At 33.6% G+C, this 26,691-nt stretch overlaps 1 protein-coding gene across 4 annotated transcripts in view; it reads right to left on the minus strand.

Moving 5' to 3' along the window:
• AFG1L (AFG1 like ATPase) overlaps positions 1-26,691 on the minus strand; it is a 198,507-nt gene that overhangs the window by 96,978 nt on the left and 74,838 nt on the right. For all 4 annotated transcript variants that reach the window (XR_016020209.1, XM_074333372.2, XM_019735074.3 and 1 more), the window contains exon 7: positions 18,944-19,002. Coding sequence is in view for 3 of the 4 variants with exons in the window: in XM_074333372.2 (XP_074189473.2) it covers positions 18,944-19,002 (59 nt within the window). In the remaining variant the exon portion in view is untranslated. The remainder of the gene's footprint in view (positions 1-18,943; positions 19,003-26,691) is intronic.

A 26,691-nucleotide genomic window follows, 5' to 3' on the forward strand; every position in this document is an offset into this window, starting at 1 on the left:
TATATAAGACAACTACAGAAAATATTATTTTAAAAGGCATTCACCCCAAATTTCTTTTCCATAGGAAGGTCCTGACTGATACAAGGTGGACATTCTGATATAAAGAAAGACAAGAATTAAATTTTAAATCACAACAATTTTCATTCTAGATATTTAATAATGTCAAGGACACAGAACAAAACACCATCACAAATAAAGTTTAATGCCTGTGACCACAGCCGATCTTCTTAAATATATTTTCTCAGACATACATGAAATGGGTTAGTTTAGGAAACTATCTGGGGTAGATTTCCTTAATTTATTTAGCCTGAAACTTGGTAATTATGGAAATGATTTACAAGTCAAATACTTGTTTTTATAGCTTCAAATATTAAATACTATAATTCAAATGAATACTTTAGTGATTTGTGGGGGAAAGCCACAACTTTTTTCAATTCAGGAGTTCAGTCTATTACTTTTGTTCTGTCTTTTGTTTCTTTCAAGCTTAAGTATTAAAAAGCTAACTCATAAGTAAAGACATTATCACACTAACAAAGGGTTAATCCCCGCCAGGCTGATTCAGGTGACAGCACAGATGAGGCCAGTGAGGCTGACACTGGCCTCAAAGGCTGATTCTGGTTATTTAACCCCGCGAAAGCTCTAGTCTTGAAAGTTGTAATGATCAAACTGACGAATCAGTTTCACTAGTGAAATGAAAATTGTTTCAGGAAAAAAATGGCAAATACACAGTAGCAAGTCTATAAATCGTAACGCAGGTAGCTGGGCAAAGGCTGAACACCGAAGCATTTTATCTAAGGGTTATAAACAATTTTTCTAAAGTTTATAAGTAGAGATCACACCATGGGGATGTTCTCAAAGAGTTCACTGTTATTGTTGATTCCTTTGAAAAAAAGTCCTCAGAAAACAAAAACACAAAGGCTAATACACAGCTTAATTTTTTTTTTAAGTTTTAGATAAAGGATGTATAACAGTTGAGAAACAATAACAACCAAGTAAAAGAAACACAGTCATTACTTGAACGTTACACAAATATTATAAAATTAGTAATAATAACAAAACTGTTACAACCTTAGATTATAAAGTATTTTTATATGTTGCACATTTAAATCCCACAGATGGTAAACCAAATCAGATTATGATGCTTTCCAAATGGACAACTCTGTATCTAGAAAAAGAAAATTCACTTATAAGACTTAATATTAGCATCTTATTATTCTCCAATTTCATTATCTGACATTCATCGAAGAGAAAACTATACTGTAAAATGCCTTGTTGGTTATTTTTGACAAGCTTACAGTTATCAGTTCAGGAATCTATTAATCAGCTAACTAATTTAAACAGAAATTTTGAAAACTTAAGAAAAAGAAAAGCTTGCTAAAATGTGATTGTGAATGAGAGTTAAAGGGCTCCATTACTGGTAACAGAATCTTTCACTGTGTGGCAAAAACACTACCACAACATTGCACAGGAATATTTCCCATGGGGCGATGATTTCAGATTTGTCCATACTGTTAAACTGATAAGAAAATCATGAAAAGAAAGTCAATGAAATTCACATGGAGAATTTTTTTAACTCTAAAAATTGTGAATAGCATTTATCTCTTTCAGGGCTCATTATGGAATGAATGAAACAAAATGGTTTATGTAAGTGTAAGTGATAGAGTGAACAGATAGGTTTTTACCCAAATACAAAACACCTGTCCAAAATATCATGGATTGCTGGAACTTGATCAGATGAGAACAGCAATGCTTGCCAGGCAATCCATTTATCAACAACGCCAATAATAGTAGCCAGTTGAAATTAATCTAAGAAATTATCAATTGGTCCTCTTTTCCTTTCAACTACAATAATTTTAAACAATGTTTACCATGAGCTTATGTTCAATGTACCATGTTTCCCCAAAAATAAGACCTAGCCGGACAATCAGCTCTAATGCGTCTTTTGGAGCAAAAATTAATAATTATAGTATAATATATTATATTATATTATATTAGGCCGGGTCTTATATTAATTTTTGCTCCAAAAGACCCATTAGAGCTGATTGTCTGGCTAGGTCTTATTTTCGGGGAAACACAGTATATTATTCAATGAATATACATTTAAGACATGTTATTCTTTTTAAATGTATAAAATTTAAGATAGTCCTAAGAAAGTTCATCCTAACAAAGCTGATATTTCTGAAGTTATGGAATTAGTTGAAATTGACACTAAACCACCTTCTTGTTTTTTAGTTCACCAAACTTCCTCCCTTCTGTTCACTATTTATCCAGCAAGCTCTTAAAATGCCACTTTCTCCAATACCTACTAATGAAGTCTTGGCTGACATATGATTTCCATCACTATACTCTTGAGCATTCTGCAGTTAACTCATTACAAAAGTCCACACGTATGATAAAAATTTTATTGTCTGACTTACAGACCAGAATAAAACAATATTTAATCAGAATCAATAATCACCACCAATGTTTTCTTACCATAATATTTCATTTATAAATTATTAATTTTGTCTGGTGGTAAAAAAACATTAGTTGTTCAGGAAGCTTCATGAGGACTATAGCTCTTAAATTAACATATATCCAAAAATATAATCTGCTGGCTTAGAGTTTTATGACAGCATAGCTGAGAAGAAGACACATCTTTCTTTTTTAATTTTAATATAGTAAAACTACTTTATCCTCTCCTCTCTTCTCCCCTCCCTTCCCCTCCCCTCTCCTCTTCTCTTCTCCTCTATCTGTGGTATATACGTCTCAGTCCAGGTTTATTTTTTTCTCATTGAATTTTTTTCTATGTAATTGTAGGGTTCTTTGTTTATACTTGAAGTTCAATTAGGTACCAGAAAAATGTATTATTCTACTATTTTATTTTTATGTTCTCTTTTTTTTTAGAAATATGAATTATGCGCATGTTTGAACTCTGTTGTCTGCTTCCCATATCCGCATCTTCTCTGTAATAGTTTTTATCTCTGACTATTCATTTCATGTCATTTTTTTCATAGGTCTGGTCTCTTTATCACTGATTTTATTTTCAGCAGTGTTGATTCTTTAACTTGCTTTTTCTAAGATGCTTTTCACTTTTTTAATGGGTCCACCCTCAGTTTGTTTTCTTACCTCTGCCAGCTCACTTTTCATCTAATCTTATAGTTATTTTATCTCTAATCTCTTATTTCATTAGTACCACAACTTCTTTAAGTTCTTTTAAAATACAGAAAAGTTTTATCTGAAAAAGTCTCCCATTTCCTGAGGCAGTTTTTCTTCCAAAGTATATTCTTCATGTGCTTCTACTTATTAGTTCGTGTCTACTTCTTCTGTCTGCTCCAGCTTCTTCCTTCCTGTATCTGCCATTCCATTTCATTTCATAATAGCTTCTCTACGTTGGACCCATGTTCAACCCATTTTGCTGTGTGCTGATTTCTAAACTTTGAATATGGGTAATCCTATCCAGGTTTGATGATTTCCTAAGAAGGGTGGGCTAAAATTTACCTGCTAAAAAATGGGTATGATTATAAAAATAACATAAGATCATTCAAGAAATCTTAGAAAAGTCTAAAAGAGAAAGTTTAAATCATCTACAATCTTCTTATTCAGAAATAAGTTCTATTTACGTTTGGGACACTTATTGCCAGTATTTTTCCAAGCATGTCTACACCTTCCATAGTTGAGAGAATAATAGACATATACTCTTGCATCATATTTTTATTCACTCACATTATCTGTGAGCATTATACTATATTATCAAAAGTGTTTTGAAAATATCATTCCAAATAAGATGGGGGGGAATTTATATCCCCCCATGTAACTACTGTACCATCATTTAATTAGCGATTCCTCTAAACATAGGAGAGAAAGATGTGCCCATCACTCATTTTTTTAATAGTTATCCTATTTATATTTTTGTATCTCTGGAAAAAATATGGTCCTGAGTTCCTGAATTACAATAAAAAAAATCCTGCCTTCTTCTTCTTTACAATTAAAAACTAAGAAAGATACTTATACTTTTGGCCAAGGCTGAGTAGTTGGAACTCATTTTTCCCTCTTCATGTGCTTCTTAAAGCACTAAAACACTGGACAAAACATACAAAACATCTGCTATCAGACATAACATAGTAAGTAGAAAAGGATAGCAATCCCCGAGATGTGGAAACTAAATCAGGCAAGCAAGCATTACATTTTCCTGGGCTTTCTACCTAAGGCACTTTCTAGACTGCAGCTCAGCAGTCTAAATCAGTTGAGGAGACAACGACCAGAGTTTTGGGGAGGTGAGGCAGTTGGAATTTGCATGGTAGAGTTCAGTACAGGAGGAAGCTATACAGAAAGAGAGTTCTAGATATCTGCATAGAGAACGTCTATAATCTTTGGCTGGATATTAAATTGCACATGCATAGGGTGAAACTCCACAAGAATGGAGAAAGACAACCCATACAAAGCTGGGAGATAGAAGCATTCTGAACAGCCAGAGTAGAGAGACTTCAATGAACCATAAGGGGATTCAGTAGAGAGCCTAGAAGGGTTACATCTAGAAGGGCTAAAATTGTCCTAGAGTAAAGGCTACTCTAGACACCCTCACAAAGCTTTATAAATTGCCTCAAAAGGATCAAGCTGATCTGTAAGAAACGTAACCATTTGCTGAAATGAAATTCAACAGCCTTAAAGGAAGTAACAGGGACTCAATGTAATAACCACAATGTCCAGCATCCAGTTACAAATTACTAAACTTAAAAAGAAGCAGGAAAATAGGACCCACAACCAGGAAAAACATCAGACCATAGAAACAAAAGCAGAAATGACAGAGATGATAGAATTAGCAGACAAGTATTTTAATAAACTGACTTCTGCTTCTGGGAAGACAGAGCATATATACTTTTTCCTATTCCTACTGCCATGTAATGTTTAAAATCCTGGAAATTAGATACTACAAACAACATAACAAGACACTGAAAAGTGGAAGGAAGGAAGGAAGGAAGGAAGGAAGGAAGGAAGGAAGGAAGGAAGGAAGGAAGGAAAGAAGGAAAGAAGGAAAGAAGGAAAGAAGGAAAGAAGGAAAGAAGGAAGGAAGGAAGGGCAGCTAGGGACCTCAAGACTTGAGAAACAACAGAATGGTGAGTTCTCTGGGTTTCTTTTTGATGCATATATCCCAGACTTGGAGCTGAAGAAGCCAGAAACCCAGAAATGCCAATGGACACAGAAATGAGGCTCCAACAAAAGCCTGCTCTCTTTAGCCAAAGGACCAGGAAAATGGCAGCATAACAGAGAACACTTTCAAACAATAACTGCTCTATTGCAGCAAACACAGAAAAAAACTGTGGCACCACCTCCACCCATTCCAGCAAAGGCTGAGGAGAGTGTAGAATTATACTCTCACAGGGCTATAATGAGGCATCCCAACACTCCTGCCAGAATAATGTCAAGAAAGGCCAGGTAGGGAGATGAAATTTTCATCCCTACCAGCGAAAAATGAGCTTCACTCCCATCCCCACAATGTCTGTGGAGATGGGAACCCATCTACTCAGATGTGAGTGGAGACTGATGGGGAACCTGGACTTCTACCTATATTTAGCAATAATAAGACAGTGCCTCTGCTTCTCCTGCCAGAACAATGCCATAAATAGCCAGTTAACAGAGAAAGTTTAAATAAGATCTAAAAAGAAGATACACAAATGGCCAATAAGCACATGAAAAGATGTTCAACATCACTAATCATTTGAGAAATGCAAACCAAAATTACGAGATACCATTTCACACCCATTAGGACGGCTATTTATTTAAAAAAGAAACAAACAAACAAAAAATAACAAGTCTTGAAGAGAATATGGAGAAACTGACGGGAATATAAAACGGTACAGCTGCTGTGGAAAAAAGAATGGTAGTTTCTCAAAAAAATTAAAAATAGAATTACCATATGATCCAGTAATTCCATATCTGAATATATACACAAAAGAACTGAAAGCAGGGACTAAAACAGGCATTTGTACACAAATGTCCACAGCAGCATTACTCACAATAGCCAAAAAGTGGAAACAATCAAAATGTCCATCAACAGATGAATGGGTAAACAAAATTGTATAAACATAGAATATTATTCAGCCTTTAAAAAGAATGGAATTCTGACACTTGCTGCATCATGGATGAATCTTGAAGACATATGCTAAGTGAAATAAGCCAGACACAAGAGGACAAATATTATATGAGGTACCTAGAAATGACAAATTCATAGGCTTTGGGGGAGGAGGAAAACTGTGGAGTGATTACTTAATGCATACAGACTTATAGTCTGAAAAGATAAAAAAGTTCTGGAGATGGGTGATGATGATGGTTGCACAACAATGTGAATGTACTTAATGCCAATGAACTGTACACTTAAACAGTTAAAACGATAAATTTTATGTTACATATATTTTACCACAATAAAATATTGATTAAAAAATAAGATCCAAAGTCTCATGATAAATTATGAACATGTCCAAGTTTCAGTTGAAAATCACTCATACCTAAAACCAGAAGACCTCAAACTGAATGTAAAAAGATAATCAACAGAAACCAACATCAAGATGACAAGAGATGTTAGAATTATCTGATACAGATTTGAAAGCACACATAATAAAAATGTTTCACCAGGCAATTATGACTATACTTGAAACAAAGGAGCAGTACTACTTAATAATAATAAATTAGAAAAAGTTTCATTCACAAGCAATATTTAATAATTTTAAATATGTATGTGATTTACAATACAGCCTCCAAATACTTAAGGTCAACAACAGAATTATAAAGATAATAGACAAATTCACAATCTCAGTGGATGCTGTTTCCCATAAGTTTCTCAATAACTTATGGGAAAAATATACAAGAGTAAAGATTTGAACAGGACTTAATTAGCAAGCCTTATTTAATGGATGTGTTGTGTTATACATATATATCACACACAAAAACTAGCGAGTAATCATTATTTTCAAGAATACGGAGAATATTTACCAAAATTGTCCACACAGCAAGTTTCAACAAATTTGAAAAAACTTAAGTCACATAGAATGCATTCCCTGAACACAATGTAATTATGCATCTGCTAAGAAAACAGTAACAAAAGCATAACTACAAAACTCTGATATGTTTGGAAATTAAGAAAAATACTATAGATAATTCAGGGTTAAAGAAGAAAAGACAATGTAAATTAGAAAATGTTTTGAACTTGATAGGGAAAATACTAAATATCAAAACTTCATGGATGCAGCTATTTACAGAAAAATAAATAAATAACCTTAATGCATTTAGGAAAGAAGATTAAAATGAGATAAAAAAATAAATCTCAGAATATCAGGGAGTGACGGCATAAAAAAATATCAGGGAGTGACGGCATAAAAATGGCAGTGTGAGGTGAGCCTCTTGAAACCTCCCCTGAAATTTACAACAAATTGAACAACCATAACTACACAAAGAACTCCCTGCACAGCAGACAGACAAGACGAAGAAGAGTCTCATTACTGAATTCACCTAAAGGTGGGCAAATTGCGCGAGCGGAGGGGGGGGGGGAGGAGGGAAGGGAGAAGTACGAAGACAGAGCCGCCCGGGTGCAGGACGCAGACCTAGCTCAGTGCTCCGAGCTCACTGCTTCCCGGAACTACCACAGCTGCGGAAGAGGGAAGAACTCGGACTGCTAGGGCTCTGCTTATGGCCCACAGGGCTGAGGGGACAGCATACAACACGGCTGAACCCAATGCTCACGGCACAGACCTCGGAGCAAAGACTGAAGAAAAAAGGCTGAAAACGGTGGTTTAAGCCCTCACTGCCGCAGAGAATGGAAGCCTCAGGCACTGAGACTAGCCGCACCCTCCCTACCCTCCCAGAGCTCGCCCCGCCCCCACCTGCCCGGTGCTAGAAGCAGAACAGTAGCAGTGTCAGATCAAAAGAACAGAATATTTGCAGTTCTGAGAACTGTGGTCCGCAGACACAGATTCGCAGCCCTACTAGTTCCGGCAAAGGGGAGGGAGCTGTGGAAGCAGGACTGGTTGTGGTGGTGGTCTCCGCCATTGCTCTGGGCCATCCCTCACAACTCACCCCACCCATGTCCCCACCTATCTGAGCGGATCCCTGCAGGAGTAAACAGAACTGCTGAAACACACGGGCTCTGAATCTGGTGCAGGAAGAGCTTTGGAACTTCAAAAGCTCTCTGCATCCCCACAGGGACGTGGTGCCCTATGAACCAAGCGAATTGTTAACAGAGGAGAAGCCTGCCTTCCAGGGAATCCCCCCATTGTGTGAGAAGCTGGAATAGTGCAGAGAAAACATAACACTACAGTGTGAAAGAGGAAGAAAGGCTGCAGTTGGAGAGAAAATAAAACATTCTACAAACACATACTGGAAAACAAAACAAAGACCTCTTCCCAACAACCTGTTGCAGAACCCACTCCTGTAGATGCCTAGGAAGAGAAACAATAAATCATTAATTGCCATGAATAACCAAGGCAACAAGACAGCTCAGAAAGAAAGTGAAAAGTCTCCAGAAAATGAACTTAAAGATATAGAACTATGTGACTTAAATGACAGAGAATTCAAGATTACACTTTTGAAAAACTCCACGAGATGCAAGAAAACACAGAAAGGCAGTTTAATGAACTCAGAAACACAATCAAAGAACAACATGAACATTTTACGAAAGAGATTGAAATTTTTAAAAAGAACCGAATAGAATTTCTCGAGATTAAGAACTCAATAGAAGAAATTAAGAATGAAATAGCCAGCTTAGGTAGTTGAGTTGACTAGATGGAAGAAAGAATCAGTGACATCGAAGATAAAAACCTGGAAATGATACGGATGAAGAAGAAAGAGACTTGAGACTTAAAAGAAATGAAAGAACTCTACAAGAACTTTCTGACTCCATCAGAAAGAGCAATATAAGAATAATGGGCATACCAGAAGCAGAAGAAAGAGAGAAGGGAACAGATAGAATATTCAAACAAATAGTCGATGAGAACTTCCCAAACTTGTGGAAAGAACTGGATCCTCAAATCCAAGAAGCAAATAGAACACCTAATTATCTCAACCCCAATAGGCCTTCTCCAAGGCTCATTGTATTGAAGCTGTCAAAAATCAACGACAAAGAAAGAATCCTCAAAGCAGTCAGGGAAAAGAAGACAGTAACCTACAAAGGAAAGCCCATTAGAATATCATCAGATTTTTCAGATGATACAATCAGATCTTTCAGAAACTCTACAAGCCAGGAGGGAGTGGAACCATATATTCAAACTATTGAAAGAGAGAAATTATGAGCCAAGAATAATATACTCAGCAAAGATATCCTTTAGATATAAAGGAGGAATAAAGACCTTTCCAGACATACAGAAGCTGAGGGAATTTTCTAATACACAACCTGCTCTACAAGAAATATTAAAGGAGGCTATTCGACCACCATCAAAAGGGACAATATGTGGCAATCAAACGTAAAAAGGGGGAGAGTAAAAGCCTGAAACGGAATATGGGAATGGAGAAAGTAAGCGTGCTGAAGAAAATGGAATACTCTAAATATCAAACTTTCTTTTACATAAACTTAAGGGTAACTACTCAAACAAAATCCAGAACTGAAATGCATACTGTAACAAAAGAAGAAACAAAGGGAAACATCATAGAATACCACCACACAGAAATAACAGACAACAACAAAAAGGCAAACAACAAAATGGAGACAGAGTCTTACCAGAAAACTAAAGATAAAATGATAGGAAATCCTCACATATCAATAGCCACCCTAAATGTAAATGGACTGAACTCACCAACAAAAAGGCACAGAGTAGCAGATTGGATCAAACAACTAAACCCAACCATATGCTGTCTCCAAGAGACATATCTCAGCTACAAGGACAAGCATAGACTCAAAGTGAAAGGGTGGAAATTGACACTCCAAGCAAATGGTATCCAGAGAAAATCAGGTGTAGCTACACTGATATCAGACGAAACAGACTTCAGGGTGAAAAAGGTAACAAGAGACAAAGATGGACATTTCATAATGGTAAAGGGGACTATACAACAAGAAGACATAACAGTCATCAATATTTATGCCCCCAATCAGGGAGCACCGAAATATACCAAGCAACTACTAACAGAACTAAAGGGAGAAGTTGACCAAAATACAATTATACCAGGGGACCTAAATACATCATTGACAGCTATGGATAGATCATCCAAACAGAAAATAAATAATGAAATAGCAGCCCTAAATGACACATTAGATGAAGTGGACATAATTGACATACATAGAGCACTTCATCCTAAAACATTGGACTATACATTCTTTTCTAGTGTACATGGTACATTCTCAAGGATAGACCATATATTGGGACATAAAACTAACCTTAGGAAATTTAAGATTGAAATCATACCAAGCATATTCTCTGATCAACAAGGCTTTGAAATTGGATATCAACTGCAAAAAGAAAGCAGAAAAAAAACACAAATACATAGAGATTAAACAACATACTTTTAAAAAACGACTGGGTCAAAGAAGAAACTAGAGGAGAGATCAACAGATACATAGAAATAAATGAGAATGAAAACACATCCTACCAAAATTTTGGGGATGCAGCAAAAGCAGTTTTAAGAAGGAAACTTATATCAATACAGGCCTATCTCAAGAAACAAGAAAAATCCCAAATAAATAACCTCATGTTACACCTTAAAGAACAAGAAAAAGGAGAACAAATGAAACCCAAGGTCAGCAGAAGAAAGGAAATAATAAAAATCAGAGCAGAACTAAATGAAATAGAGAACAAAACGACAATAGAAAAAAATAATGTGAGCTGGTTCTTTGATAGATTAACAAAATTGATAAACCCTTGGCTAGACTTACTAAGATAAAAAGAGAGAAGATACTAATGAACAAAATCAGAAATGAAAAAGGGGAAGTTATCACAGACACCACAGAAATACAAAGGATCATCCAAGAATACTATGAAGGCCTATATGCCACCAAATTCAATGACCTAGAAGAAATGGACAAGTTCTTAGAAACATACAGCCTTCCAAGGCTGAACCATGAAGAACTGGAAAATCTAAACAGACTGATCACCAGTAACGAAATTGAATCAGTCATCCAAAACCTTCCCAAAAGCAAAAGTCCGGGACCAGATGGCTTCACTAGTGAATTCTACCAAACCTTCAAAGAGGATCTAATACCAATCCTGCTCAAACTCTTCCAAAAAATTGAAGAAGAGACAGTACTCAGTACTCCCTAACTCATTTTATGAGGCCAACATTACCATGATACCTAAACCTGGTAAGGACAACACAAAAAAAGAAAACAACAGACCAATATCTCTGATGAATACAGATGCGAAAATCCTAAACAATAGCAAATCAAATACAACAATACATTAAAAAGATTATTTATCACTACCAAGTGGGGTTTATCTCAGGGGCACAAGGATGGTTCAACACACGCAAATCCATCAATGTGATACATCACATAAACAGAATAAAGGACAAAAATCATATGATTATATCAATTGATGCAGAAAAAGCATTTGACAAGATACAACATCCATTTATGATTAAAACACTTAATAAAATAGGTATAGAAGGAAAATACCTTAACATAATAAAGGCCATATATGACAAACCTTCAGTTAACCTGATAATTAACGGTGATAAACTGAAGCCCTTTGCTCTATGTTCAGGAACACAACAGGGCTGTCCCCTATCACCTCTGCTTTTCAATATAGTGTTGGAAGTCCTTGCCAGAGCAATCAGGTAAGAGAAAGAAATAAAAGGCATCCAAATTGGGAATAAAGAAGTTAAATTGTCACTCTTTGCAGATGACATGACGCTATACATAGAAAACTCTAAAGACTCCACCAAAAGGCTATTAGAAACAATCAACGAATACAGTAAAGTTGCTGGCTACAAAATCAATGTACAAAAGTCCATTGCATTCTTATGTACTAACAATGAAATCTCAGAAAAAGAAATAAAAAAAAAATTCCTTTTGCAATTGCAGCAAAATACGTGGGAATAAACTTAACCAAGGATGTGAAAGACCTATGTGCTGAAAACTATAAGACATTTTGAAAAGAAACTGAAGACACAAAGAAATGGAAAGACATTCCATGCTCATGGATTGGAAGAATCAACATAGTTTAAATGGCTGTATTACCCAAAACAATATACAGATTTAATACAATCCCGATCAAAATCCCAAAGGCATTTTTTAAAGAAATATAACAAAAAAATCATCAGATTTGTATGGAACCACAAAAAACCCCGAATAGCCAAAGCAATATTAAGAAAAAAGAACAATGCTGGAGGTATCACACTCCCTGATTTTAGCTTGTACTACAGGGCAACAATAATAAAAACAGCATGGTATTGGCAGAAAAACAGACACATAGACCAATGGAATAGAATTGAGAACCCAGAAATAAAACCACATAAATATGGACAGATAATTTTTGACAAGAAGCAAAAAACATACAATGGAGAAAAGACAGCCTCTTCAATAAATGGTGCTGGCAGAATTGGAAAGCCACGTGCAAAAGAATGAAACTGGACTGCTATCTGTCACCATGTACCAAAATTAATTCAAAATGGATCAAAGACTTAAGCATAAGACCTAAAACAATAAACTGCATAGAAGAAAACATAGGTACTAAACTTATGGATCTTGGGTTCAAAGAGCATTTTGTGAATTTGATTCCAAAGGCAAGGGAAGTAAAAGCTAAAATAAATGAATGGGACTATATCAAACTTAAAAGTTTCTGCACAGCAAAAGAAACCATCGACAAAATAGAGAGGCAACCAACTGAATGGGAGAAGATTTTTGCAAACAGTGCCTCCGATAAAGGGCTAATATCCAAAATACACACGGAACTCATACAACTCAATAATAAAAAAAACAAACAACCCAATGAAAAATGGGCAGAAGACCTGAAGAGATATTTCTCCAAAGAGAACATACAAATATCCAATAGACATATGGAAAAATGCTCAACATCACTAATCATCAGAGAAATACAAATAAACACCACAATGAGATATCACCTCACCCCAGTTAGAATAGCTATCAGCAACAAGACAAATAATAACAAGTGTTGGAGAGGCTGTGGAGAAAAAGGAACCCTCATACACTGTAGTTGGGAATGCAGATTGGTGCAGCCACTATGGAAGGCAGTGTGGAGGTTCCTCAAAAAATTATAAATAGAATTACCATATGACCCAGCAATCCCTCTCCTGGGTATCTACGCAAAAAATCTGAAAACATTTATACATAAAGACAAGAGTGCTCCAATATTCATTGCAACTTTATTTACGGTGGCCAAGACATGGAAACAACCAAAATGTCCTTCAATAGATGAATGGATAAAGAAGTTGTGGTATATATACACAATGGAATACTATTCGGTGGTAAGAAAAGATGAAATAGGATCATTTGTGACAACAGGGATGGATCTTGAGATTATAATGCTAAGCAAAATAAGTCAGACTGAAAATGCTGTTTGCTAATAGCCTATATAAGTTTTTGATATTTTTTAATACTACAAGCAACAAATCACAAGTTCTTGTAGTGAATTACAAACTTGTTATCACTTGGTTTATGGAGAACATATAGGGAAAAATGGACTTTACATTGTGTTTTCCCAAAATTAATTTCTATCTTGTTTATAATCTCCTTTTATTAAAAAATAAGATAATTTGTTTTAAGACTGAATTCTGCTATATGTTTTTCTCAAATGGGCCAAAATAGAAGAGAAACTCTGGTATATGTGACTAGGCAAAATGTCATTTAAATTAATAAGTTACAACCTTTCTTTACAAGAGAAACTTCATATGCCCACCAAAAATCTCCAGGAAAACCAGTCTAGTGTACACTCCAACAGGCTGACATTTTGTTAAATGCGAAAAGTCTTTTAAAAGAAATTGTGGTACATTTATGCAATGGAATATTACTCTGCCATAAAAAGAATGAAATCTTACTATTTGCAACAACATAGATGGACCTAGAATGTATTATGCTAAGTGAAATAAGTCAGACAGAAAAAGACAAATATCACATGATCTCACTTATATGTGGAACCTAAAGAACAGAATAAACATCATCCTCAATGGGGAAAAGCTAAAAGCATCCCCCTGAAGATCAGGAACAAGACAAGAATGCCCACTTTCATTCAACATAGTACTGGAAGTTCTAGCTACAGCAATCAGACAAGAACAAGAAATAAAAGGCATCCAAACCGGAAGGGAGGAAGTAAAATTGACATTATTTGCAGACGACATGATACTACCGTGTTTCCCTGAAAATAATACCTAGTTGGACCATCAGCTCTAATGCATGTTTTGGAGCAAAAATTAATATAAGACCTGGTCTTATATTATGTTATATAAAACCGGGTCTTATAGTAAAATGAGACCAAGTCTTATATTAATTTTTGCTCCAAAAGATGCATTAGAGCTGTTGGTCCGGCTAGGTCTTATTTTGGGGGAAACACGATATATAGAGAGAACCCCAAAGAGTCCACCAAAAAACTATTAGAACTGATAAATGAATGTAGTAAAGTAGTAGGATACAAAATTAATATTCAGAAATCAGTTGCATTTGTATATACCAATAACAAACTAGCAGAAGGCGAAATCAAGGAAATAATCCCATTTGCATTTGCTTCAAAAACAATAAAATACTTAGAAATAAATTTAACCAAGGGAGTAGAAAACCTGTATTCGGAAAATTATAAGACACTGAAGACAGAAATTAAAAGAAGATACAAATAAATGAAAACATATACTATACTCATGGATAGGACAAATTAATATAGTTAAAATTTCCATACTACCTAAGGCAATATATAGATTCAACGCAATCCCTATCAAATCACCAATGACATTTTTCACAGAACCAGAACAAATAATCATAAAATTTATATGGATCCATAAAAGACCCAAATAGACACGGCAATCTTGAGAAATACAAACAAAATTGGAGGTATCACGGTACTTGACATCAAATCATACTAGAAGGCTATTGTAATCAAAACAGCATGGTATTAGCATAAAAACAGACACATAGGTCAATGGAACAGAATAGAGAGCCCCCAAATAAATCCATGCCTATGTGGTCATTTAATCGATGGCAATGGAAGCAAGAATTTACATTGGGGTAAAGACAGTCTATTTAATAAATGGTGCTGGGAAAAGTGGACACACATGCAAAAAAATGAAACTGGACCACCTTCTTATGCCACATACAAAAATAAATTCAAAATGGATTAAAGACTTAAATGTAAGACCCAAAATCATAAAACTCCTAGAAGAAAATACAGGAAGTAAATTCGCAGACATTACCTTTAGTACTATTTTTACTGATATATTGCCTCGGGCAAGGGAAGCAAAAGAAAAAATAAACATGTGGGACTATATCAAACTAAAAAGTTTTTTTACAGCAAAGGAAACCATCAATAAAACAAAAAGACATCCTACTGAATAGAAGATGTTTGCCAGTGATACATCTGATAAGAGGTTAATATCCAAAATTTGTTTAAAAAAAAACTCATACAACTCAGCACCAAAAAAAACCAAACAACCCAATTAAAAAATTGGCAGAGGACATGAAGAGACATTTCTCTAAAGAGGACATACAGATGGCAAACAGACATATGAAAAGATGCTCAATGTCACTAATCATTAGAGAAATGCAAATATAAACTACAATGAGATACCACCTCACTCATAGTAGAATGGCTATCACCAACAAATCAATAAACAACAAGTGTTGGTGAGGATGTAGAGAAAAGAGAACCCTTGTGCACTGTTGGTGGTATTGCAGATTGATGCTGCCACTACGGGAAACAATATGGAGGTTCTTTAAAAAATTGAAAATGGAACTACCTTATGATCCAGCAATTCCATTCCTGGGTATTTATGCAAAGAAATCCAAAACACTAATTCAAAAAAAATATGCACCCCTTGGTTTATTGCAGCGTTATTCACAATAGCTAAGATATGGAAACAACTGAAATGCCCATCGATAAGACGACTGGATAAAAAAACTGTGGTACATTTATACAATGGAGTTTTACTTGAGCATAAAAAAGAATGAAATCTTAGCATTTGCAACGACATGGATGGACCTAGAGAATATGATGCTAAGTGAAATAAGTTACGTCAAACTGAGAAAGACAAGTACCATATGATCTCACTTTCATGTGGAATTTAAAGAACAAAATAAATGAGCAAACAAAACAGATATAGACTCGGAAATACAGAGAAAAAAAACTGATGGTTTCTAGATGGTAGAAGGGGAGGGATGGGAGAGAAGGTGAAGGGATTAGAAAATACAAATTAGTAGTCACAATATAGTCACAGGGATATGAAATACAATATGGGGAATATAATCAATAATGTTGTAAAGATTATGTTGGGTACCATATGGGTACTGGACTTATCGGGGGATCACTTCATGGATTGTGTGGATGTCTGACCACTGCACTATACACCTGAGGATGAAGTAGAATAATATTGAATGTCAACTATAATTAAATGTGTGTGTGTGTGTGTGTGTGTGTGTGTGTGTGTGTGTGTGTATAGTCACGGGATGTAAAGAACAGCATAGGGAATATAGTCAATGGTATTGTAATAGCTATATACAATGCCAGAAGGGTAGTAGACTGGGCGGGGGTTATCACTTTGTGAGTGGTGTAAATGTCTATTACATTGTTTGTATAACTGAAACTAATATAAACAAATAAATAAATAAACAAATAACAGAATAAATGAACAAACAAACCAGAAATAGACTTATAGACAAAGAACAAACTGATAGTTGCTAGATGGGAGAGGGTTGGGGGCAATGGGTGAGAAAGGTGAAGGGATTAGGAAGCACAAATTGGTAGTTACAAAATAGTCACGGGGATGTGAAGTGCAGGATGGGAATATAGTCAAAAATATTTAAAACTGTGCATGGTGTTAGATGGGTGCTGGGCTTGACAGGGAGAACACTTTGTAAGTTATATGGATGCCTGGCCACTGTGCTATACACCTGAAACTAATATAAACTAGTATTGAATTTAAATACACACACACACACACACACACACACACACACACACAGTCACGGGATGTGAAATACAGAAATACAGCATAAGGAATATAATCAGGGGTATTATAATAGCTATCCACAGTGTCAGATGGGTAGTAGATTATTGGGGGTTATCACTTTGTGAGGGGTATAAATGTCTAATCATTATGCTGTTTTGTATACCTGGAATTAATTTTTTAAAAGTATTTGCAATACATGAGACATTTTAGATCTTTTCTCATCCAATCTGGTATTTAATTTGCTGGGAATTTCAGTTCATGTTTAATTTCAAACTGTGTATTATTTATCTCAACCTTGTTTGATTCCAAATTTGGATTATTCATCAATTTGGTTTTCCTTCCTCAAAAAAAAAAATATTAAGGGTGAAAAAAGGAAAAAAAATTAAATTCAATCTGGTCAATTTAGTTGCCTATTACACATTGAAGTTTAACAAATTACTGGCCAAAAAAGAAGGTTTGGGATTAAAACACGGTACAGCTACTAAGTTCTCTGAGAAACTTTTAACTTGTTTCATTCTGTGAAACTTCTGTCTTTATATTTTGTGTATTTTTTGCTATGTGAAGATACTATTTTTATCACCTATTTTTCTTAGTTTTCCTGTTTATATTTGAGCATCTATGTATATCATTTTACTTTGGATTCCTGGCATGGAGAAAACACTGCAAATCTACCTTCTCCCCAAATGCAAAACATGAATATAAAGGGGGAAAAAATTACTAACAGCATAATTTTCAAAATGTAATTTTCCCTACATCTATAAATATCTCAGAGAAATGAAAATCCTCTGGGAACCTAAAATTGGTCAAGGAAACAGATGTTAGAATTCTCCTAAGTATAGGACAAGGAATAAAGTTTCACACCAACAACTGCAACTAAAGTATATTTCAAAAAGATTGTCTGACTATCTTTAGAATATTTGAAGATAAAATATTTTTAACTTCTTCTTGGTAAGAATTTTTGAGGTTTGGGGATTTTTAAAAATACAACTTTATCTTTTCTTCAGATATGTTATTATGGACTCGGAAAAATTATATACCTAAGAATTATGGGAATTATATTTTGGCACATAATTATGCTTCTTTTCAGTACTTAACACATTTTGCTTTCTGTTATAGGTATTTCTGTGCATAGTGTATGCCCAACTAGTTAAGTGACTTACAAGAAAAAAAAATATATAGTCTTTCATGATTATTTAATCCATTATGCTCAATGTAGCGCTCTGCACATAGTAGCTTCTCAATAAATACTGGTAAAATGTGGAATTATTGAATAATCATGTAAAAATTTACTTGAAATAACAGTGAAGAGGAAGGCTATTTTATTCTTAATCATATTGTAACGAAGACTATTTTAAACTCTATGCAGTGATGATACACACAAATATTTAAAATATTTATGTGCCTCAACTTGACATAATTTCATGATAACTTGATGGCAATCACATTTAAATATATTAGAATATTTTTGCAATAATGATACTCTAGAATAGCAACTTTAATAGCTGGGGAAACATGTTAATGGCCATTAACCTGATGGAAACAGGGAATATTAAACATTTTTTCAGAAATCAATGTATAAGTTTAAACATTCCACTATAATATTTATGAGCAAACTACCAATTAAAATTTATAAAATGTAAGCTATCAAATGTTTCAGTTAGGCAATAATTTAGACTATATTTTGTCATTTTTCCTGTGAACACATTAATGAACACTATATAAAAAAAGATTATTTTCTCCTTTCGTGTCTTTGGCTATTACAATTGAAATATCAAAATGAATTCTGCTGGAATGCCATCTTATACCATGACAATCTTATAGAAGCCCTGATTATCAATCAGTATATTAGTCAGTGAAAACAAGTCATTTTTCTTACCTTCAGGACAGCTATGAATGGTACAAAGTTAGCTCTTTGGAGTCCATTTTTATAGAGATCTGAAAGAAAAAATTGTTATTAGCTTTTTACTTAACCTAAATCATATTAGCTTATATTTTAGTGTGACAAATAAAGCTTTCTACTGATAAAATAGATAAAGGAGCAAAATAGAAGAAATATAACGAGGATTGGTTCTATTCTGTTACTACACAAAATTTATTATCTTCTTAATAAGAGAAAACATCAACAATCACAGAAAGAAGATCAAAAGGCATTCAATCAAATTAGCTTTAAAATACAATAAAAAGCAATTTAAAAATTTGGAAGATACTACAAATGATCCTAAATAATAACCCAACATAAGAAAATGATATATTTAAAAGTGTTTAATATTTGAATATATAGAATTCTGGGAAAGGAGTCATAGTCTCTTTTTCTTAACATATGATACAAGTTCTCAGTACACAATTAAAAGTGTGTAATGAGATTAGCCTTTTAAGAAAACACATCAATAGAACTGTTCATGTATTTGTATCAAAATTATACATTTGGCATTAAGGTAAATGACATTAAAACCAATTTGCTTTAAAAGAAATTATCTCAAAATCAAAACTCCATTCTTAATAGGGCATAAATTTAATACAATTATATATCATAAACAGGTAGTATTTATTGCCTTAAAATAGTGTTTTATACATACATATGTGTCACAGTGTATGTTCATACACAGGTACACATATATTATCAAGAGAAAATAGGTGGAAAGGGGCAACAAATTTTAAGTTTTGCATATTTTTCTTTAAAAATGGAGACTTCGGATATTCTCTCAAGAGGTTGAAGTTTTATTACATATAAAATATTCCGTTTAAAAGTCAACTCTATACAGTAATGAGATTTTTTTAAATAAAGTATTTATAAAAATGAGAACAGTATAAAGTTTTCTAAATAATAAAAAACACAAATTAGCTTGTGTGTCTCAATTTTTCTTAAAGTATCATATTATGGGTCTCTGTCTATATTTCTTTGTTTAAAGAAAATTTGATAACTAAGAAAGAATTCAACCGCCACATTTACTTACAGAAATAAAATATGGTCAGTAGGAAACATTTATTCTCTTTAGAAAAATATTCATCATACATCATTATAGTGAAGAAAGTATTTGCATAAGCTCTTTGGTTAATTAAGCACTAGAGGCTTTAATTGTTATTTAAATTTTTTATTTAGGTATATTATAAAAGATAATAAAGCTGACCAGGCTGTAAGTATTTCAAAATTCAAAATTAAATGTTTTCTTTCCTATAATCAATACCTTGAATGATTAAAATAGGGGAAATGTAAGGTTTCAAGTTAGGTATTTTCATAGTCTTTCGTAATTACCAAGTTGCTGGGGAAGAAAATATGTTGATACCTGATAAGAGTTGACCAGCCATGGAGGGGGTGGGGATGGGGGAGAAGGTAAAAGGATTAGAAAGTACAAATTAGTAATCACAATATAGTCACGGGGATATGAAATACAGTTTGGGTAACACAATCAATAAAGTTGTAAAGATTTTATAGGAGGTCAGATGGGCACTTGTCTTATTAGGGAGACAACTTCATGGGCTGTGTAAATGTCTGATACCTGAAGCTGAAGCTGAATAATATTGAATATCAACTATAATTAAATAAATAAATAAATAAATAAATAAATAAATAAATAAATAAATAAATAAATATATATACGTATATATATCAAAACTCCATTTTATATATATAAATAGTCACAGGATGTGGAGTACAGCATAGGGAATAGAGTCAATTGAACTGTAACAGCTATATATAATATCAGAGGGGTTGTAGATTGTGGCGGGGAGTATCACTTTGTGAGGGGTATAAATGTCTAACTATCACATTGTTTTGTACACCTGATACTAATAAAAAAATAAAATAAAATACCCTGTCCTTTATTCATAATAACTATTCATGACAGCTAAGAACTGCAACTTTGTTTATAATAGCCAAAAACTGCAAGCAATCCAAAAGTCCAACAGGTGAATGGATAAACTGGCATATCTGTACAATGAAATACTACTCAGAAATAAAAAGGATAAACTATTCATACACATAACAAAATGGATGAATCGCAAAATAATTATGCAGTAAAAAAAAGTCAAACCAAAAAAAAAAAGAAAGAAAGAAATGAGCATACTGTGTGATTCCATTTATATAAAACTAGAAAAAAGCCAACCAATCTATAGTAACAGAAAGCAAATCAGCGGCTGCCTATAAAAGGGGGATGTGGGGCAGGGATGGCAGAGAAAGACGAAAAAGGGATGAGGAAAGTTTGGGGTGCAATGGAAATGTTCATTATATTGTTTGTGGTGGTGATTTTACAGATATATATATATATGCTTCAATATTTAATTTTTTATTATTATTGGGGAAATTTGGGGAAGTGTGTTTTTCCAGGATGTCAAGTCGTTGTTTTTTTCAATCTAGTTGAAGCTCAGCTCCAAGCCAAGTCGTTGTTTCCAATCTAATAGTGGAGGGCACAGCTCACTGGCCCATGTGGGACTTGAACCGGCGACCTTGGTGTTCTGAGCACCACGCTCCATCCACTGAGCCAACCAGCCGCCCGTATGCTTCAATATTTTTAAAACTGTATCCTTTAAATTGTATGTCAATTATGACTCAACAAGTTCTTTTAAATTTTATTGGGTTCACTGACACATAATGCGATACATTAGATAATGTATTATAGAATTGTACACTTAAAACCTATGTAGTTTTGTTGACCATTGTCACTCCAATAAATTTTAAGTAAAAAATGTATATTATTGTCTTAAAAAAATTATTGGGGAAGAATACACAACATTAGTGAATATCAAAGAACACGACGTTATAAAATTAAAATTAAGATATTACACGAATGAAAGTTTACCTGTGTTAAGGTAACCTTTTAGACTCATGGAGTAATGTCTCTTTAATGGGCATATAAGGCTCTGAGATGTAACTTAACAAGCATGTTCCTTTTCGTAGGTTAATGGCAAAGAGAGATGTAAAGGCCCACTTGTAATATTCTTGATTAAAAGATTTCCACTCATCAGCAAAGTTAAAGTAGAATAACAATGCCTTTAAGTGTTCAAGATTTAACTTTTTAAAGGGTTAACTTAAAAAAAAAAAACAGCCTTTACAAGTATGTATAGTTCAAACTTTATGCTCTGAAAAGTATTTTCTAAACAAAATTCTAAACATAATTCAATTGTCTTGAAAACCTTTAAGTTTTCATAGGACACTTAAGTGAAAAAGGACTGTACTCATTAAATTGAAGAGGTTCTTTTGCAATTCAAATAATATGCTAATTATCAATGCAATAGATCCATCTCCTGAAATGTGATTTAGCTACCAAAAAATTTTAATATTGGTTGCTTAATATTATTTTTCTTAGACGTAAAGATTTTATAATACATTTATATCAACGTTTGTCATTATTTACTAAATACTATTCAAAAATTCAACATAAGTTCTTGCCTACAATTTTTAAATTATCTCTGAACAGAGCTAAATGAGCACTTGATATATAAGATAGAATACTGGAATTATGGGACATTCATTTTTTTGAGACTGGTGTAAGGACCTCTACATTCTCCACAGTGAATAACTGTAATAATACTTACAAGATGAAATATATGCAAAGAGGATTTTTAAAGTAATTACAAGGAACTACAGAAATACTTTGGAGATGCACATGGATATGCAGATCTTTTCTTTAAAAACCCAAGTGTCAAAACCAACAGGGTGAATAACATTTATTTATACAAATACATATTGGTTTAGAGTAAGGAAAACTTTTAAGACAGGTAATTAAAAGGAGCTTTCTTATAAATGAACATAAAATAATTATATAACTTTATGAAACCAATGTGATTTATCCTTCCAGGAGATTCTTCTTTTATAGAAGGTATAGATTAAAAGAAAATGGTACCTTTAGAGAATTTAAACAGCAACAGTTACTTAGTTTATTTTTTTTAAATTAATTGGAGTTCAAACAGTATTTTACTAAATGTGTAGATAATATAGTTAATTAAATGTTCCCATTTGATGGTATATTATAGTTTTATATTCAATTCAACATACATTCATAAATTCCTACTATGTGTCTACATTGAAATGAGTGATAAAGACAAAAGACAAATAAAAGGAGGAACTAAGATTTACAGGATGTCTGCTAAGATCCAGGTAATATGCTGGGCACTGTACACAAATCATTATAACCCTACAACGCAAATATTTCTAACTACATTTTCCAGATAAACTAATATTCAGAGTTTTTAAAATAATTTGGGGAATCCCTAGACAGTAATTGGTATACCTAGGATAAAGTCAATAATGTTAAAGTTTAATAGGATAAAGTTTAATAATGTTAAAAATTGTAGACTTTTCCAGAACTATATTGCAACCTGTTGGGCTTATCACAGCTGACAGACACAACCAGACCATACCTATGATAGTAAGTAAAAACACACACACACACAGTACAAGTATAATACACAGAGCAAGAAGCTAGTCATTTTGATAGGGGTGGGGGTTCAAAGGCAGCTTTACAAAGGCAGCAACAGGACCAGAAAAGTGGGTGAATATGAGACTTTTAAAATTATTATCGAAACTTCTTTAAAAGATAACTATTTAAAACAAAATTAATAATAATATATTGTGGGATTTATAACATATTTAGAAGTAAAATGTATAAAAACAATAGCACAAAGACTGCAAGGAGAGAAATGGGTATATACTGGCCTAACGTTCTTACACTATACTTCAAGTGGTATGTCACTTGAAGGTAAACTGTGGTCAATTAAAGATATATCCTATAATCCCTGAAGGAGACCATAAAACCTTTTCTAAAACCTCATAAAAATAAAATTATAGAGTACACATTCTTTTGTGTATGGCTTCTTTAACTCAGCCTAATGTTTCTGAAATTCATTCATGTTGTTACATGCCCATTACTTTTGATTGTGAACAATATTCAATTTTATAGAATAGGCCAGTTTGTTTATCCATCTTCCAATTGATAAATATCTGAGTTGTTTCTAGTTATTGGCTATTGTAAATAAAGCTGCTGTGACCATTTTTGTACAAGACTTTTTTCCAAAGTATGTCTTACACTTTACATCCCATCCAGTGTCTGAGAGTTCTAGTTACTTCACATCCTCATAAATATTTGGTTTTTCAAGTCTTTTAAATTTTAGTTTTTGTGGTGGGTATATAGCATGATGTTTCATTGTGCTTTTAATTTGCATTTACCTGATAACTATTGAAGAAAGGCATTTCTGCATGTACCTACTAGCCAAAAGAAGTGCCTTTTCAAAATTGGGCCCAATTGTTATTGGGTTGTTTGTCTTTCTATTATTGACTTTTAGGGTTTCTTTATATATTCTGGATACCATCCCTTTGTCAAATATATGATTTACAAATCTTTTCTCCCAGTCTATGCTTTGCCTATTCATTTTATTAAGGTGCTTTTGGAGCAGCAGAAGTTTTAAATTTTTGTTAAAGTCTAATTTATCAATTTTTATTTATGGTATTTCTTTCCGTGACTTGTCTAAGAAACCTTTGCCTACCACCAAATCATTAGTCTCCATTGATTAATTGTTCTATCCTTATGCCAGTACCATACATCTTAATCATTGTAGCTTTATCATAAGACTTAAAATCAGCTATTGTTTGTCCTTCAAATTTGTTGTCCTTTTTAAAGATTGTTTTGCTCATTCAAGGTACTTTTCATTTCCATATAAAGTTTAGAATCAACTTGTTAATTTCTGTCCCCCCCCAAAAAAAGCATGCTGGGGTTATGACTGTGATTGCACTGAATCTATAGATCAATTTGCAAAGAAGTGACCTTTTTACAATACTGAATGCTTCAATACAAGAAATATATCGTTCCATTTATTTAGATCTTCTTAGTTTCTCCCAGCAATATTTTGTATTTTTCAGTGAAGCAGTATTACAGATTTTCTGCTAAATTTATTTCTAATTTATATTTTTGATGCTATTGTAAAAAGTTGTTTTATATCATTTTCTAATTATTTGCTACAAATATACAAAATATCATTGATTTTTGCATTTAACTTTGTAACCTGTGATTGCTAAATTAACATATTAGCTCTATGAACTTATTTGGAGGTTTTGCAGATGTAAATAGTGTCTTCTGCAAAAACAGACAGTTTTAGTTCTTCCTTTCCATTACTTATGTGCTTTGTTTTCTTGCCTTATTTCAATGACTAGGACATCTGATATTATGCTGACTAGAAATGAGACAGTAAGCATCCTTGCTTTGTTCCCTGTCTGAGGGAGAATGTTCAATATTTCACCATTAAACATATTTACTGGGTTTTGGTAGATGGTTTGGTAGATGCTCTTTATCAGATTAAGGAAATTTTTTTCTTTTCCTACTTGGTGGGCTTTTTAAACAAAATGCTAACCCTAGCATTTAATAATGAATGGATCTTGTCAAATGTTTTATCTGTATTTATTGAAATAATCATATTATTTTTATCCATTATTCTGTTAATATAGATGACACTGATTGATTTCAGACTTTAAATAAATTTTGTATTCCTAAGATAAACCCTACATGGTCATGATTGTATTATCCTTTTTATATATTGCAAGATTTGCTTTGCTAATATTGTGTTATGAGAATTCTAGGAAATTATGGACTCCATTGGGTCTTTTTTTTTAAGAACCATGAAAGAGAAACTTTATAAAATGTTACATAAAATCTTGATTACAAAAATACTACCATCTATATACATATATATTCATTTTCAGCAAGGTCAAACACCAATGATATAGTTTTCGTACCAGGATTTCTTTTTATAATAGGCATCAATGGACTTAAATATCTTGACTGGAGTCTTCAATGAGAGAACAGAGTTGCATATTTCTAGGAATGCTTTGTACCTGAAGAAGACCCAAAACCAGCCAAGCAAAAACTAGTGGCAAAGACCCCAACCCTTCTGTTAACTTTCAGAACTATTTCATGATCAAGTGCGAATGGCTGAGGGTGAGTCAACAAAAGCTTTCACTTTGATTATTAATGTTGTCTTGGGAGTCTGAAGCCCTTATTATTACCAGATGGGGTGCTGGTGTGAGTGGACGGAATTCTTCAACAAAGTTCTTTAAGAATTCATTTAAGTTCCGTGTGGTTTTTGCACTGATCTCTACAAGAATCATATGGATGAGTAAGTGTGGTCCTTAGCATCTCTTTCCATAACTTCCCTTTTGAGATAATAGCACTCTTAGTCCCTGCAACGTCAACTACAAAATTAATTAGATGGGCCTTGTTGACAAAGAGCTCTTAATTGATTCCTTAAGTTGGAAATATTTCTTCTATTTGATATCATAAATGATTATAGCTGAAGCCAACTATAACAGTACATTTCTGATAAGACAAAAATATCATTCTTGGGCAGCTATATTCCACATTAGGAATTTATGTAGCTCATTTTGGTACTAGACAAAAAGTGCCCTGCTATTGAACTGATCTGAGGCTCAAAACTATTTTCCACAAACCACCATATCATGCTTGATTTACCTACAACTGTAATCCCTAGCAGACAAACTCCGGTACCATGGCCCAGGAATCAGAGGCACAGGCCCACTGCTGCTATGACTTGAGGAAGAAAGGCTAAGCCCAGACAAGCATTCCCTGGGAGGGGTCACAGGCACCAGGGGTGCCTGACGCAGACAATTTAATCTGACAT

Source organism: Rhinolophus sinicus, chromosome 2 (genome assembly GCF_057876585.1).
Source record: "Rhinolophus sinicus isolate RSI-liver-muscle chromosome 2, RSI-T2T, whole genome shotgun sequence".
Taxonomy (NCBI): Eukaryota; Metazoa; Chordata; class Mammalia; order Chiroptera; family Rhinolophidae; genus Rhinolophus; species Rhinolophus sinicus.